The sequence below is a fragment of the Zosterops lateralis genome, assembly GCF_965231275.1.
Source record: "Zosterops lateralis genome assembly, chromosome: 8".
NCBI classification, from domain to species: domain Eukaryota; kingdom Metazoa; phylum Chordata; class Aves; order Passeriformes; family Zosteropidae; genus Zosterops; species Zosterops lateralis.
Window position 1 is genome coordinate 29,263,474 of NC_139768.1, and position 16,417 is coordinate 29,279,890.

Genomic DNA, 16,417 nt, shown 5'->3' on the forward strand with positions numbered 1-16,417 from the left:
TTTCAGGAAATGTTGCTACAAGGAAAATACATAGAGAGAAAACATCTTTTTGAGGCACTGCAGATATAATAAGGAGAGAATTTAATTAACATGTAATTACACACCTTGTACTGTAGCTATTCATTAATAAGATGTATGTTATTTTGTTTTAATTTGCTTCCTAAGCTTTAAAACAAATTTAATAGCTTACACTTCTTTCTTTCCACCATATTAAAATTGCGTAACTGAAGAGTTTGCACTTTAATATTTCAAAGAAGAGTTCCTTTAGATTTCAGTGGAATTTATTCTGGAATGCATGTATCCTTTCATCTGAGAATGTTTCCATATTTTGTCAGACATTACAGAAATGTTTTATGCTCAAGAGGAATTCAACCAAATAAATGACCTCAGAAGAACTGGTTCAACATCTATGTTTCAAACTTGCAGCCTGTTATTTATTGTGTCATGGAACTCTGTGCCCTAGAAAGCATGTAAAATACAAGTCATGCTCTGAAGTGTAAAGGTTGGATTGGATTGCATGTTTAGTGGAATACATGAGAAATAAAAATTCATTGCATTATCATATTTATTTACCACTAAGTAAAAGGTTAGATTTTGTTTAATTTCATCCTCATTTTTGATGGAGGTAAATGAAAGTAATTTGCAAGCCTGACTCAGCCAGTCAAAAGAAGAAAACAGCATGTTGCAGTTCTCCTAAAAGGTCTGATTGGATGCTGCCTGACTTTCAGGGGCTGCTCCTGATGGGCACAGCACTGAGCATGGAGCCAGAAGGGTCATTCCCATGTGCTGAGCAGGAAGTGGTCCCACAGCTCAGGACAACACCCAGGAGCTGTGCCTGGGCTCCAGGAGCCTGGCTGTGCTCTGCAGAGTGCATGGCCAGTGTGGGCATGGAGCTCCTGCAAACCAAAGGTTCACTGCTTTAAGGGGACAGAGCATTTTACTTGGTCTCATGCACTGAGAAAAATTCTTCCCCTTGCTACATGATAAGGAGAAGTAAAGCCTGTAGTGATTCACTTCCAAGTTCTCTTGATTGTTCTTTCCAGTGCTGGCCAGAAAATTAGTGAGAGCTTCCTTGCAGCTATTAAAAGCCAACTGTTCTGCTTTGAACACTGAAGGAATTAGTGAAGCATTAGTAGTTTTACTTTAAAAAAAATACTTTGATTCTTGATTATGTTCTTTGTTATTTTATTCCTAGGAAATACGACTTTTTGTTAACAAAACTTTCTGAAATCAAAATGTCCTTTATTTTGATGCATAAATCCATCTCCCAAGACATTATGCTAATGTCACCATTTCTCTAGTTTTGAACTCAAAGGTGAGAACAGAACTTTTGAAGAGAGCTGTCCATATGACAAAGAGTATTTTAAATACTTTTTAGTGAAAATGTGTTATTGGCAATTTAGCATTGTTTAGCACTTCAGACCTAAATCCGAGGGCTGCAGCATTCCTGCTGTAGTGCTAAACAGAAAGGGACTGACTGTGGTTTATATTAAGACCAATGCTAAACAAAGACTTTTGCCCATAGCTCTTTCTCCCTCTCCCAGATTTTGTAGAACCTCTGGGAAATTTTAAAGTACTTTGAAGATGAGAAATAGTGTATGAACCTCAAGTATTACTGTGATGATTTGTTAGCAGTCACTCTTACTACATATGCATAACAGCTGAAGTAGTGCAGAAATCCAGAATGAAGTCCAAATCCCACAAACCATAATTGTAACCAACTTTCTGCTGAACTAAATAATGCTACCAATAAAGAATAGACCCTGGGATTTTTTGGGAGTGGGAGGGAGGATGGTTAGGAGCCTGAGGGAGGGAAGATAAGTAAAAGGTAGACAGCATCTCTCTAAGCAGTCAGAGTGTGAGTTCTGACACAGCATATGAACATCGAATTGAAGAATTCTTTAATGTCTTCAGAATGTTAATATGAAATGCAAAACATCATGCTTTGGATAGATGGGTAGGAACAAAATGTTCAGATGCAATATGGTGCATTAGGAACAGTCTCCATTCTGTATTCCTGGCTTTCCCATTGGTTTAAATCAGGCTTGCTGTTTCTCCAGTCTCTCATGTCATGTTGAGTTACTGCTGTAGTCATCTCTAAAAATAATTATGCTGTCATTCCTGGGACCTACACTTGAGGCTTTGGTATTACTATCTTTGAGTTTTTTAGAGGTTTTTTGCCACACTGTTGATCTAACAAAGTTCTTTACAATGCATAGTTCCTAACAGGTTCCCACCCTACAGAGCTCTCAGTTTAAAGCAGATAGATCTTGTGGAAATGAAGGGAAGATGTGTTGTGTTCTACTTTGTCTGCCAGAGAAGTGGTGGTTTTCCAAGGGCAGAGGTCAGATGAAACAGTATAGTTTCTCCTATATAAGGTATAATATTGATGCTTTTTAGCATCTTCATGGCAAAATCCTGGTCTTAACTAGCATTTTGTAATGAGACAGTGCACAACTAGTAACTGTCCTCTGGTAAAAGAAAAGCTTTATTTTCAGGCAGTGCTTTTCTGCATTACACTGACAGTGTGATGGAAGTTTAGGTAGAAAGCAGCTTTTCTAGTAAGAAGCTGTCGTGAAAGTGATGGGAAAAGAGACAAAAAGAGAAGACAGTTTTTTACCTGTTTTATAGTATTTTGTCATGACCTTTTCTTTTCAAGCGTTTCTTCTCTTCTTTTGCACCAAATTTTGATTTGAATTTGAAAATTGCCACACTGTTTCCTTCCTAAAATTGTAACTGGCATTCCTAGAAAAATTGTTTTCCCAGAAAAGCCACTGTGCGTAGGCTTCAAATTCAGCTTTTTGCAAGTGAGAATAAGACATTTTCTTCAATAACCTCCACTGCCAACCTGACCACAAAACATAGGCAAAGTCAGCACTGGTCTGTTTTAATCGAGCTCTTCAGCACATGATCCACCTGACCACTCAAACATGTTCATCCAGATGGGCTTGTTGTCCTTACCTGAAAAGCCTCTGGAGCACAGGTTTGGCCCTGGACTGACCCAGAAGGGTGTAGAAGAGAACCACAAAGTTCAAAGCTGTCAGTCTAGAGAGGGCTGTGTTCAAGGTGAAATCCCCTCTGCTTCTCCACTACCCTTCACAAGGAAGTGACAGCAGTGACAAAACACTGTGCTGCTTGCCACGAACAGCTCCAAACTGAATGTTTGGAATGAGCATTTCAGCCCATTTTGTTGTGGCACTTTGAGTGCGCAGAGCAAGCTTCGGGCTCCAGCAGTTGTGGATTCAGATCACACATTAAAAAAAAAAACAACAAAACAAAACAAAACAAAGGATAGTTGCAGTGACTCATTTAATTGCAAGTCCCATTCAGATGCAGAGCCTTAAACAGAACATGGAATTAGTAATGCTGCAAAAAGAACAGAATGTAAAGTATTTCCAGAGTAGAAACAACCTGACATACATAGTGGAATGCTTTAAACACAGTAGTGCTACTTTAAAGCCTTTGCTGTCATTGACTCAACAGAGTGCACTAAGCAGGAGGTTTGTTCATGCAGAATTCTTCACTCACAGAGTGGCCTAGGCCTGCTGGGAGTTGTGTTTATTTCGAATTTGTTTTTGAATGTTTCCGCAGCTGACTCAAAGAACAGAAAAGGAAAAGGTAAGTTGCTGCAAGCACCCCAGCCAGGTAGGGTAGGGAGAACAAGAGGGGAGACCTGTGGCCTAGACATCAGGAGGCTGTGAGGAAGAATGGTCAAGAAAAGTTATTCTCCTAAATGAGCATGGTACTTCTGTGTTCCTGGAGAAAGGCTGGTGGAGCTGTATCACTTCAGGATGCTGATGTGCATGGTCATTCATGGTGGGAGCCTCTGGAGGTTGCTTTCAGCACCTTTTAAGGTCAGCCTGTTCTTCCGGTGACTGCAAAGGTGGCATCAGGATTTTGCCTCCCTTCACTGAGGTTGGTCTACAGGATTATCTCAAAGTTTTCATTTCTCTCTTGGCAGCCATTTCTGAAGATCTTTCACACAATGTTTTCTTGACATTTGAATCTTACATATTTTAAACTTCAGTCAAGACAATTTTCTTGTCTATTTTTATGATTGCATTGATTGTGTATAAAAAATGTCTTATCTGGGCAGAGCAGGATCCAAGTATCCCAGGCTGCTACATTTGGCATTGGCTGTGGGAAATGCTTAGCAAAGAGCATAGGAACAGGACATCCCAAAGGCATATCCCTTCCATGAATTGGTGCTTTAGAAACTTGTGGGGTCAGAGTATGCACCCATGGATTGAAATCAGAGGAGTTTATCTGTCCTTTTTTGATCTCAGCTGTGCTCCTGCCCACCATACTATTCAATGGCAATAAGTTCCACATTGTCATTTTTTGTGTTGTTGATGAACCCCAGCTGCAGTGGATACTGAAGGCTCAAATTTCCTGTCATGGTTTGAAAGCAAAATGAGAGGCTCCAAGTCAGAGATATAATTTAATAAGAAAAAAAGGTAAAAAGGTAAAAAGGTAAAAATAAAATAAAATAAATGCAATAACACAACGGACCACTGACAGAGTCAGAATACAACCTGAGCAGGATGGTGGAAGCAGTCCAGGTGAAGTGCTCTTCCTGAAGCAGTGATCCTGTAGAAAGCTCTGGTAGCTCTGGTCCTCTGGGAATCCAGTGAGTAAGGGCTGCTTGTACTGTTCTAAATCCCAGATTATATCCAGGTGAGAATGCTTGGCTCCTCCCCCTGGGCAGAGCATCTCACAATGGGATGATGAGTCGTGCAGTGGGTCCTTGATGGCCCATTAAACAGAGATAACTCCTGGAGGGAGTTACCTGTGAGTCACGGGCAAGGCGTTGATGGGCCATTAGCAGAAGACACCCCAACACTAGAGCACTGCCCCACTTGGTTTCAACAGTTCATGAAGATAGTGATAGAATAAATACTTTGTGTACATCCTACACTGCAACCCAGGACATTTCCTCAGCTGTATTGGTGGCTGGTGTGGCTTGAGAGTGGATAAGCAGGAACACACTGACTTTTTGTGTACAGCAGGAGCAGCTGAGATCCAGGTAAGAGAAAGTATCTGTCAGAGTCTACAAGACCCAGCCAGAATTTATGCCCTGTTACTGTTTGTCACTTCTTTTTGTGCCATATCTAACTTGGATTAATCCTCTTGTGCAGAGATGCATCATTCAGTCTTCATCTGTGTGTCAATGGACACATAAGTGGCCCTGCCTGAACAGAAAGATACTGACAAAGGGAGAAAAAATGACCATCTTTGGTCTGTCAGGCAGACAGCAAATAGTTTGCTATTCTAATCATCAGAGCAGCAAGTTTCCTTGGAGCATGTAAGTCATGAATTACCATGCAGCTCTGAAAGGAAACTTTGGCCTTTGATTGTTTTCCAAAGAAATGTTCTCAATTTCTTTTCTGCCAAATTCATATTGCAGATCATGCTAACAAATTTTCCCAAGCCTTCTTGACCTCCCTCCTTTCCAGTAGTAAAAGAAATTTCACTCATGGCAGGGAGATGTTGAAGATTGTTAAATTTTGCTGATTTAGGAACTGAGTGAATGAAACAAGCTTAAAAATATGTAGATATCACATTTCAGAATGCAGTTAGCTCCACTGGTAAGGATAATGAAACTTGTGATAATTCTGCTGTTTAACAGTGTGTTAGAAAATTGCCTGCTAATGGGTAGGTGTTGGGGCTGCACATGCTCCCTTACGATGGGGGCAGAAGTGTGTGTATGGCCCTGGGGAGCCCTGATTTGGGAGGATATTTGGTTTGGTTTATTTTTCTCCTTATTTTTCCCAGTAAATCTGTGCCTGCTCTCGCCAAAGACACAGTAACAGCAATGCTTTGCTTCAAAGGAGATGTTTTACATTGATTGGAGCTTGGGGGCTCAGTGTTTAGTAGCACCACTTCCTCTGTAACTGACTCGTTTGTAAACAGCAGAGTGAACTGTGGCAGTGGGTTGATGAGTGCTAATGGTTATCCTTTGTTGATATGTTATATGTTAATGTTGCATAGTTCATGACCTGTTACCCCTTTTTCTCCCTATTCTTAGTACCATAAAGCAGTTATCTCTCCATCTTGTTGTTTACATGGCACCTGGCCCTCCCAGTCAATCTGAGACCTCTCCCGGTGTCTGGAAGCTTCTGGGAAGTGTCCCGGGTGATTGGTCAGAGTCAGGGTTTCCCCCTCCTACAAGTTATATTATTGGTTATTGTATTGATTGATGCTCCATGAGTCACACCCTGAGTCCCTGTCATTGGTCCCCATGCTCTGCCCTCCCATGTGTTCCTTCCCCCCTTTAAAAACTCTAACCTTCCGGTGCTCGAGGTCTCTCTGTCTCTCTGTCTCCCCGTTTCTCGGAGCCTCGGCCCTGAGGTAGAATAAACCTCAGTTGCTGTTTCATTTGGAGGGTCCCGTCTCTCATTTCATCTGTGCCTTAGTAGTGACTCTGCTTCACTGGTTCAAAAACCCCTGTGTTGCAGTGGTGCCAGGGCTGGCCGGAGCCAGCGATGCCTGGGAGAAACCACTGCAGTGAGCCTGAGAGGCTTCAGAGTCTGAGTGAGGATTTTGGGGTGTTTTCTGAATGAGCAAGGTGAGAGGAAGACACCCCTTTGCTGTCCTTCCCTGCTGTTGACAGTTCGGGTATGCAAATGTCACAGGGCAGTTTTGCCACTAACCCAAATTTTTCATGAGAGTTTTCTTACCTGGCATATGTCTGGTTAAAAGATTGATGCAGATTTTTGTGTTGGTTTTGCTCTGAGATCATTCCAGCCTTTTTTTTTTTTTTTTTTGAAATGTCACATTTCAACTTAACAAATCACTGGATCATGCAGCTCCGATGCCCCAGAAACCGTTTCCAGTGACATACTACAAAAGCAGGACTGATACAGATCTCTTGAAGGCATTTCAAAGACATACCTTTGCATTACAGGGTTGCAGATGAGACTTTAATTCTGTAGAACTCAGTGGAAAGATGTTCATTTGCTAACAAAGGCTCTCACTTTAATTTTTTTATCTTCTACTCTAATTTTCTGTGAGTAATATAGATATGGGGGCTGATCTTCTATTGAAGTAGGGGAATCAATTACTCAAGTGAATTCTGTTACTATAAATGCCAATATTTCTGTGAAAATATTATTATGTAGGGCTACATGAAGGTATGTCTTTGTTATATATGTCAGCTTTGAATACTATCTCCTAAATATAAATTATGAGGATGATTTTTAAGGCCATGATCTCAGTTTTACTAACTCCCTACTCAGACAAAACACTTCTTGATCTCACTAGGGATATTTACCGTGGTGTGACTCAGGTGTGACGGAGCTGGGCTGGGGCAGCAGCAGCAGACAGTGATGAGCTGGGGGAGCTGGGCAGGAGCCAGGACAGCCAGTATGAGCCCTTGCTCCTCCCACTGAGGTGCTGAAAGGTGGCTCCCACACCACGGGGGAGTCTCGCTTCTGCTGGGGGTTTTCTCTGAGTAAAAACAGAGTTTTAAGCATGAATCCATCAGGCTCAAAACAAGAACTGGGATCTGTTTGCACATCCCCGCGTTGTGTTCTGAGCAGGTTAAACACATGTGTGTGATGGTATTGAGAAACAGAGTGGTTTAGATGGATGCACGTTATTCCTCAGCTCTATGTCAACAATCAAAAATGAGCTTTTGGATTTATTAGTTCCCAATCCTGCACTTATCTTAAATCATTATCATATAATAAGGACTCTATTGTCAATTGTCAATAAAACCTAATATTGAGAAGATTACCAATCGTCTAGTGCAAATGGAGAGCACTGTAAATGATTTACAGAATATGTGTCAAACGTTAAAGCTGTCTAATACCTTCTAAAGTAGGTTGATACTCATAAATCTAAGATAAACGACCTGTAAAACCACTTAAGAAGAAATAATACTCATTTAATCAGGCTTCCAGTGGAAAGACTGGGTAGGAGAGCAATTCATAAGGAATTATGAAATCTCTTCTAATTCAGGACTTTGTTGATACAGAATGCATTTGAAACATACATTTGATAAGCAATTTTGGTTACTTGAAACTACTGTTGTAATAGCACTAAAATTATGGCCTCGCTGAAAAAAGAAAAGATCAAAGGGCATTTCTTTTATGGTTTATTGAGGTCTTGTTTTTCCAGATTCAGCACTGTGCGTTATCAGATGGAGATATAAAAAGTATTCCTCGGAATTACTTTTTTGCTTAATCACAGGGATATGGTGTTGAATTGGCTTCTGTCGGTGTGGCTGTCCATGCTCACTGATAACAGTAGATTGATTATTGCATTTCCCTGGGAGGAGCAAGTCATCATTTACTGGGACAAGCCTTGTAAAAAATATAGTGAAACAAACTGTTTTCACAGAGCTGAGTGGTAACTTGCACGAACTTGGTCTTTTGAGTTTAGTGGTCTTTTCTACTTTTTTTTTTCCCCCAGACCCATTTGAAAGGTGGCTAAATGTGTGCGGTGGAAAAATTAAGTCACAATTTTCACTTCCAAAGGTCTGATCCTTCAGTTCTTGCACAGACAAAACTTCCATTCTCTTCAATATGTTTTTAAGGCCACTTGTTAATTCCTCTTCATTCTTTTGGCTTTATGAGTGCCCAGAGCTCAGCGTCACCACCAGCATTTATTAGAAGTTGGCGCAGAGCTTTTCTTGAAGAGACTGCAGTGGTATATTTAGCCATGGAGCAATCTTTCCAAAGAGCACTGTGCTGTGGCTCATGTGACTCTGCTGCTCTGCTGACCCCAGCAGACTTACTCATCATTTACATAGTGGCAAACAAGATCAGGTTCTGGCTTGATGCCTTATTTCCTTTGATGCAATAAATGTGCTACTTACACATGCATTTTACTTCAATTCATGTTTGTTTAGATAAACTGGGAATCCAACTTCTTTTGTCTTACTGCAAAATAAGGGTGCTTAACTGTTTTTCTGAGTGGTGTTGGTGAATGAAATGCAAATGCAGCTCACCCCTGTGTAACTCATTTTTACTGCAAGAATAACCATGAGATGTCATGGTTATGGTTAAAGTGCATTATCCATCACCTTCTTTTTTATTCCTTGCTCTCACAGAGGGCAAAACATAGATGCAAGCGCACCTATGCAACAATCTCATCCAGTCATAGCAGTGGTGTTTGAATTGGTTGGGTTTGTAATGGGCAGGGGGGCCAACCTTGGCAGCACATTCCCACTGCTGAGTTTTTGAGATACTGAAGTCTATCTGAAAAAACTAGTTGATTTACTTTCTACTTTCTTCTCAGCTGGCATAAAGAATCATTTTACTAAAATACCAGTTAAACCGAGCATGCATTAAAGATCATTTCAGAAATCTGTCAGCCTCAAGAACTTTGCTTTTCTATTTCCTGAGAATACCTTGGAGTAACTGGCTTTGCTACTCTGAAGCAGAACAGCTGTTGCATGCATGTTGTATTTGCATTGTGTGTGGCAGGGTATTTGTTATTAGTTGAAAAAAACAGAAAATCAGAGGCAACAGCTGGACTGACTTTCACCTGGTGGTTACAGGAACTGTTGTGCTTCACTGTTGACAGAGAGCAGAGGAAAATTCACACATGATTGAGAGCCGGAGAAGCCTCAGAGAGCTGGGAGCTAAAGCCTTCAATCATGTAAAATGGCTTGTGAAGGGTGAAATTGCTTGGAGATGATCAATTTTTATTTAGGTGTCAGTGGTTTTTAAAATCTATGGGTTTTTTTAAACAAACTGTAAGGGACGATAGAAGGAGGGTGATGCTGGTTATTAGTTACAACAAGATTAGATAACAAGTTATTAGATAACTGGTTATTAGTTATTTTATGGCAGTCCAGTAACAGTTCTTTTCTGGCAGTCTGGTAACCAGTTAACCAGTTATTCACTGGCAGTTAATGTGGGAGATGTAGATGGCTCAGGGTTGGATGAGGTATGAGCAGTCTGTGTTGTTGAATCATGAAGAGCACTCGACAGGCACTTGGGCTGGGGGCATCATGCACCAGCTGCAAACCCAGCCCCAAGGGGCCCTTAGCAGGGCTGAGGACCTGCCCCTCCTCTGCCACGTGTGGGAGAGACCCCCATTCCTCACTCATAAGCAGGCAAATCACATATGCACTCCTCAGTTATAATTAAATTAAAATCTCACTAATTTGGTAGCATACCTATCGTGTTCTATCCTAGCAAGAAACTATTATTTCTTCTTTTATTCTTTTTTGCTTGAAACCCAAGCTATCAATGGCTTTCAATGAAAAAGGAGGTTTTTTCCTTTAGAAAAAAATCTATTCAAATTATTCATGATTTCTATCAAGAAGAAACCTTTCCTCTTTCAACTAGCAAAAAAAAGGGGGAGTTTGATCTTCCTCAAAATCATTTGAGAACCTTGTACGTTTCTTTCCAGAACTAAAACTTTCTTACAAAGCTTTGGATATTCAGTGGAATAATGCCTATTACATAATTGAAGCTCAATATAATACCTTGGGGCTAATAAATGGTCTCCTGGTTCTATAGAAAATGTAACAAATCATAATAGTACTTACTGGGACTAGGCCAGGCACAAATGACAAAGTTGCTTTTGAAATTGAGTTGTGGCCAGAAATACTCTTGGACCAAAATCATTCTCTTGCCTGTCAGGGGGACATTTACTCCCTTTAATTTTTAGCCTAGATTTTATGTTGATCCTGCACACTGAATAAAATCAAGCCAGACAGAGCTGCTACTGCAGCTGTTACAGCTGTAAATGTGAAAAAGGCCATTTAAGACAACTCTGTTTCACTGACTATGTTGTTTGGAAAGTATGCAGATTATATTAAAAATGGCTTGATATGTCTTTATTGTGTGGCTTTTTTTAAGGACGCAAAAGATTCTGCACTGTTGAGTAGTTTATTAACATTTCTGATCACTGCTCTTTTACTTGGAAAATAATTGTTCTATTGTGTGCTATGAAGCTGCCTGTAAACAACTGGCAAAGGAGAACACTGGTTTGTATTCTCCATGAAGAAAAATATCAAATTCAATTGATTAATCAAAGGGGACATTCTTTGATGGAAGGGAACCTTTTCAAACTTTATTAAAAATATTGAATAAACCATGAACGATCAAAGTTCATAATCTGAACTCCTGCTTCCACTTGAATACAGTAAATCTTCAAAATAACTCATAAAGCAGGAGATGAGATGTCTAATAAAAAGAAATGCTCAGAGCAGCCTATTTCCAAACCTCTGTCTTGGTCTGGATCTTGGCTACACCATTGCAGTCCCACTGACTTTAATGGAGTCACCCTGTGCTTCCATTGGGGAGACTGGTAATAAGAATTAAGCCTTGAACCTTTTTTCTGTGACCAATTCAGAAGTATCTATGAAAAGACTCCCTGTCTTTCCATTGAAGGTTTTCCCCTCATTCTGAAAGAAGAAATGAGATTGCAGTCAGCAAAGCTGCAGAGTGATTAAAGATAATCTAGGTATGACCTGCAGGCTGAGTGACTGTCCCCTCTGTTCTAGGAGGAAAGCAATCATATGCCAAATGCAGGATGGCTGGTGGAAGTGAAGATGAGTGAAATGGAAATTCCTGGAGCTGGAGAGAAAACAGGACTCGAACAGGTGGGATAGCATGGCTCTGTCTTGCAATCAGCACTGAAATCATGGGCCCTGTGTGAAATGTAAAGCTCAAGTGTGTTAGAAAATAAAATGCTCATATTTAGCAGCAGGAAAAAGTTACTGGTATTCTGATGTAAAGAAAAAAAACCCAATTGAGGATAATAGGATAACGAGTGAAGGTAAACAGGCAGAGAGTGAAGGAGAGGAAACAGACACACTGATTGATGAGGGCACAGTAAAATGATGTCATTTCACTTGGGTCACAAGGTAGAGCACAGCCAGCATGTCCATATTCCAGGCAGAGGTGGAAGGTCGAGCTGCACCTCACAGGGGGATTTTCACAGTCACACCAGACAGGAAGGTGGAGGTGGGTACTTGCTCCCTGAGATATCCTCTGGCTGGAAGGGGGAGTGGAGAGCTGGGAGAGGACACCTGATGGTGCCCAGCACAGCCTGCCAAAGACCTTTGCTCTGAAGGGAGCAATTCATTTTTTAGAGTAGCACCCCAGGCCCAGTAGAGGTGAAAAACCCAAAACTAAAAAGACAAAACAAACTCCCACCCTGAGAGCTTTTGTGGGAGGTCTAGCAGGAAAACCCTCTGTCCCTTGTGGGTTCTTTGCTCTGGAAATGAAGCGGAGAGATTTGCAGTGAAGACCCTTTGACAGTTCCCAGCTGGGGTAAATATAAAACTCTAAAATATAAAACTCTAATTAGTTGTTTGGGTCAAAGGAGATCATAGTCTATAAAAAGCTGCCTTCCTACATGTCATCCCATCCTGTGCAGCACTGCTGTGGAAAGGGCTTATTCTAAATACTCCATTCTGATATAGCAGCACATGAAAAGAAAAAAAGATACTTTATTAAAAAAAGAAGCCCTTTCAAAGAGTGACAGATGAATGTAGTGACAGATTAATATAAATTTTAAAACCTGAACATTATCCTCTAAGGGGAAAAAAGCTCCTAAATACACATGCAAAACAAAAATAGCAGAGCAAAACCTCTGACAATGCCTTGCACAGAATCATTTATTAGGTCTCTGTAAGTGATCATTAACATGAAACTTGCATTTTTATCTAGTATTCAACCATTCCCTTTTATCTTCTGGCTCCATGTGTTTGTGAGAGACAGTGGTCCCTCAAGCTGCTTTTTTTCTCACTGGAGTGAATGTGCAGGGGACACAGGTCAGAAAAGAAAATTTGAATAGCCCTGTTTCAAGCTCATCTCTCTGGTTCTAGCTTAGACCAAAAGAGGGAAATTATCACCTCTGCTTAGAGCTGAGAAAATTCTTTCCAAACCAAATAAACCCTCAGCTGTCCTGTCAGCAGTTCAGCCCTTTGGGTCAAAGCGCAGGAGAGCTGGAGCTGGAGTGGGGTCAGGGGTGCACAGAAATATTACCTTCATTTCACTGTGTGGACATGTTCTTTCTGGGATGTTGGCAACAGCATGTGGGCTGGCCACAGCAATTATTTACTTGTGCTGCTATTGCCAAAGCACCCAAGCAAGCAATTTCTAAACTAGCCCCATATATCTGCCGCACAGTGATGTGTGGCCATCACTGACATGGTTGCATTGTGATCTCAGCTCAATATCCTGGATTTCTGATGAAAACTGTTGCACACCTGGTATAACATCTAAAGCCATCTCCTTGATCTGCTCCTAGGAGTACCTAGCCCAGGGAGGTTGGTATGATGTGAAACTGCCTCCCCTCTCACAAGAACATGGCTCACTGCTCCTCTGGGCCATGTTGGCACCTCTTGACAAATGTGGGTTGATGGCACAAGTATAATATTCACTTTAGAGGTGTCCAAAACTCTGAGTGCTTTTTTCCATGTGTATCCCTTTGTGGTGCATGTCCAGCTGCTCTGCCAGTCTGCACTGCTGATTTCAGTGAGTGACAAAGGCATTTCAAACTGAAAGGAGGTTTTTTAAATACAGTCAGGAACAACATATAAAATGACCTCAAACAATCCCACATAAAGTCCTTTGTTATTTTCAAAGCACTTTCCCAGCTTGACACCTTTTCTTTTTTATATCCAATAGAAAATTCAAAATGTTATATTCCAGGGCAGTACGTGAATCTAAAATACAAATACTTTGAACCCCAAACTACCTTTCTTGTGCTACTGCTTTGAAACAGGGCCTGAAGTAAACTCAATGTAAAGATTTAGAAAATCATCAAGAAAATTCTACTTACCAATCTTTTGCTCCCTGTGGTCTTGTACATAAAGAACTTCCCTGAAGCATGAGGAACTCTGATAGCAGTGAGGAGCAGCCTGGGTGTGGATGGCTGTGGGCAGCAGCTCAGGACTGCTTGGGGATGAGCATGCTGAGATGCTTCAGGTATCCTTTGCATGGCTCAGAACAAGTCAGCCCTGCTGCTCAGGAGCAGGAGAGAGAGCTGGAGTCAGGAAGCACAGTCTCAGCTCCCAGAAGAACATCTGGGTTTGCACAGTGAAGGCCAACACAACCCTGCAGGGCCTGGCAATCCCTTCTGGTTCCTGACACCTTTTTCTACAATGCAGAAGGTCATTGGAAATGGTCTGTTGTGGTTCTGTGCCCAAAAGGTTGGTGTCTGGTTTCTGCTTTCTCTTCTGCTAATTGCTGTTATTAAATGGCTTAGAAATGAGCTCACAGTAACTGAGTTCAGGTTTGGGGCCTGTGTGTACACAGAAGTTGGAGTGAATCAGCTCAGAGATGTTTGGAATAGGCATAGCTGGCAGCACACAGCAAAGCAAATGGCTGGGTGAATTTGCATCTTGTTTAATACATCAAAAAAAGTTTTAAGCTGTGACTTGTAGAAGTCAAGCCAGGAACAATAAGCTTGTCTGGAGAATTCTGGTCTTAGAAACTAAAGGATACAGAGCCACGTCCAAGGTAAATATTGACATGACTCAGGATGAACTAGTAAAACGTTTAATGAAGCTGAAAATAAGGCATCTGGGATAGATGTTTATTGTTAAAAATGAAACATTCGAGCAAAAGTAGCATAGTGATGATGGAGGTCATTCATAGGGAAGCCAAGTTGGGGAAACAGCATCATCTGAAAAAAACTGACTCCAGCTATTTGTGAAACATGGAAAAAAGTTAGAATTATAAGAGAGCTAAAAATGTAGGTGAATAGCAAACAGTTATTAAGGATATTCAGAGTGGATTTTGGAGACTGAATCATACCAAGGGAGAAATTACTCAGGTGTCCAGAATAACTCTATTGGCTTTGACAGATTTCTTGGTATTTGCCTTTGTGTAATTGAGAGTTTACTCCCTTATGCCATATGAGGACTGAATATTAAGAAACTTGGAGGAAAAAAAAAGGCATTTTCTTTCCTTCCAGTATCATTCTCTTGGTGATAGAGAATAAGTCACATTAACTTCACAAGGCGTTTCAGGAACACATTAGGTGCTTTTCCATTTCATGCATCAGGAAAAGAAACAACCCTTGCAGAATGCTGTGAAAATAATCAGAAAGATTCCATTGACGTGGGCATGGGAATGAATTGGGCTGCTATTTTGGAAGTGTTACACCTGAATCTGTGGTGTTACTGGAATGCTCTGTGGTAAAATCCATGTCTGGGTGAGGCAAACCTACCTTCATATGCTCACCAGTGATGGAGATACTGGAGAAGAGATGCCAGAAATTGAAATTGCCTGCTTAGCTGTGCTCTATAAATCAGCTTTTTTCCAGCTCAGAAATGTAACCTTAAGAGCTGATTGTAACCTCTGATCTCTTCCCATGTACCGTGCCAATAGTTGCAGTGGCACAAATCTCAGTTCAGAACTATCTGGTGATTATGCACGTGCAGCTGCAGTCCCCCAGATGGCTTCATAGTGCAGTACAAGGGCACACATTCTTCCAGCCCCAAGGCACAGGATAATCCACACAGCCGACCATGTGGCAGAAGGAGCAGAGGCAGGGACACAGGAGAAGCAGGGAGGGGCACCTGGGGAAGACAGCAACGGGGAGAGTCTGCTGTGCTGAGGCAGTGCAAGTGCCTTTGCTCCTTGGCTGCTTCTGATGGATTCAGGAAAACTGTAATTGTCATGTTTGGCTCTGCACCATCTCTCAAAGCCTTTATCCAGGGACAAAGGGAATGCTACAATCTCTCTTAGTCCTCCAAGCAGTCTTTTGGGAATCTGGGGTCTAAAATAATTGAAAACTTAAAGCATAACCATCAACTTCTTGGATTAGATTTAGAAAATCCACAGTCAACCCATCTGCTTCCTTCATCTTCTGTTCACTGAGGAGGTTTCCTTTGGCCAGCCTTCTTGTCAAGGCCACAATCAAATAATAGTTGATGGTAGATTTTATTACTAACATAAACAAATAGCAGGTTATTCTGTTATTGTTGCAAGCTTCAAAGCTAGAACTGGGCTTTGCATCAGTAGCCTCTACCAGTACTGACATGCAATTGGAATATGAAGGGGATGTTGATAATATAAAACATATGTTGCTTATGCAGATCATTGAGCATCACTTCAGTGCTCTCTGCAAAGCACCTCAGCCTGTTGATCCTCCAGCAGCCTCAGCCAAAATAACCCAAGAGCTGCACGTTCTCTGAGCCACTGCACAGCAGTGCAGCAGCATCCCAAAGGATGCACACCCTGGAGAAGGATGTTGACACAAGCAGCAGATATGTAGGATCATATGCTGGCATTGCTGTCTGAAACTCAGTGCAGAAAGGACTTCTCTGGGCAGAGAAGGAAGGATTTAATGGATATAAAAGCACATCTAAAGCAAATAAGGGATTTTTATTGTCATTTATTGTCATTTTCCTCACGCATTTTATGGGGTTTGTGCTCATAAAAACATTAGCTGATTAACTCACTATCAGAAAGGCAAAGCTCCTAACCAGAAGCTGTGT

At 41.3% G+C, this 16,417-nt stretch overlaps 1 protein-coding gene across 11 annotated transcripts in view; it reads left to right on the forward strand.

Moving 5' to 3' along the window:
- CABCOCO1 (ciliary associated calcium binding coiled-coil 1) overlaps window positions 1–404 on the forward strand; it is a 158,255-nt gene extending 157,851 nt beyond the window's left edge. For all 11 annotated transcript variants that reach the window (XM_083866916.1, XM_083866917.1, XM_083866914.1 and 8 more), the window contains one exon: window positions 7–404. In XM_083866916.1, the coding sequence (XP_083723042.1) occupies window positions 7–69 (63 nt within the window). In that variant the 3' untranslated portion in view covers window positions 70–404. The remainder of the gene's footprint in view (window positions 1–6) is intronic.
- Window positions 405–16,417: the final 16,013 nt, after the last annotated feature.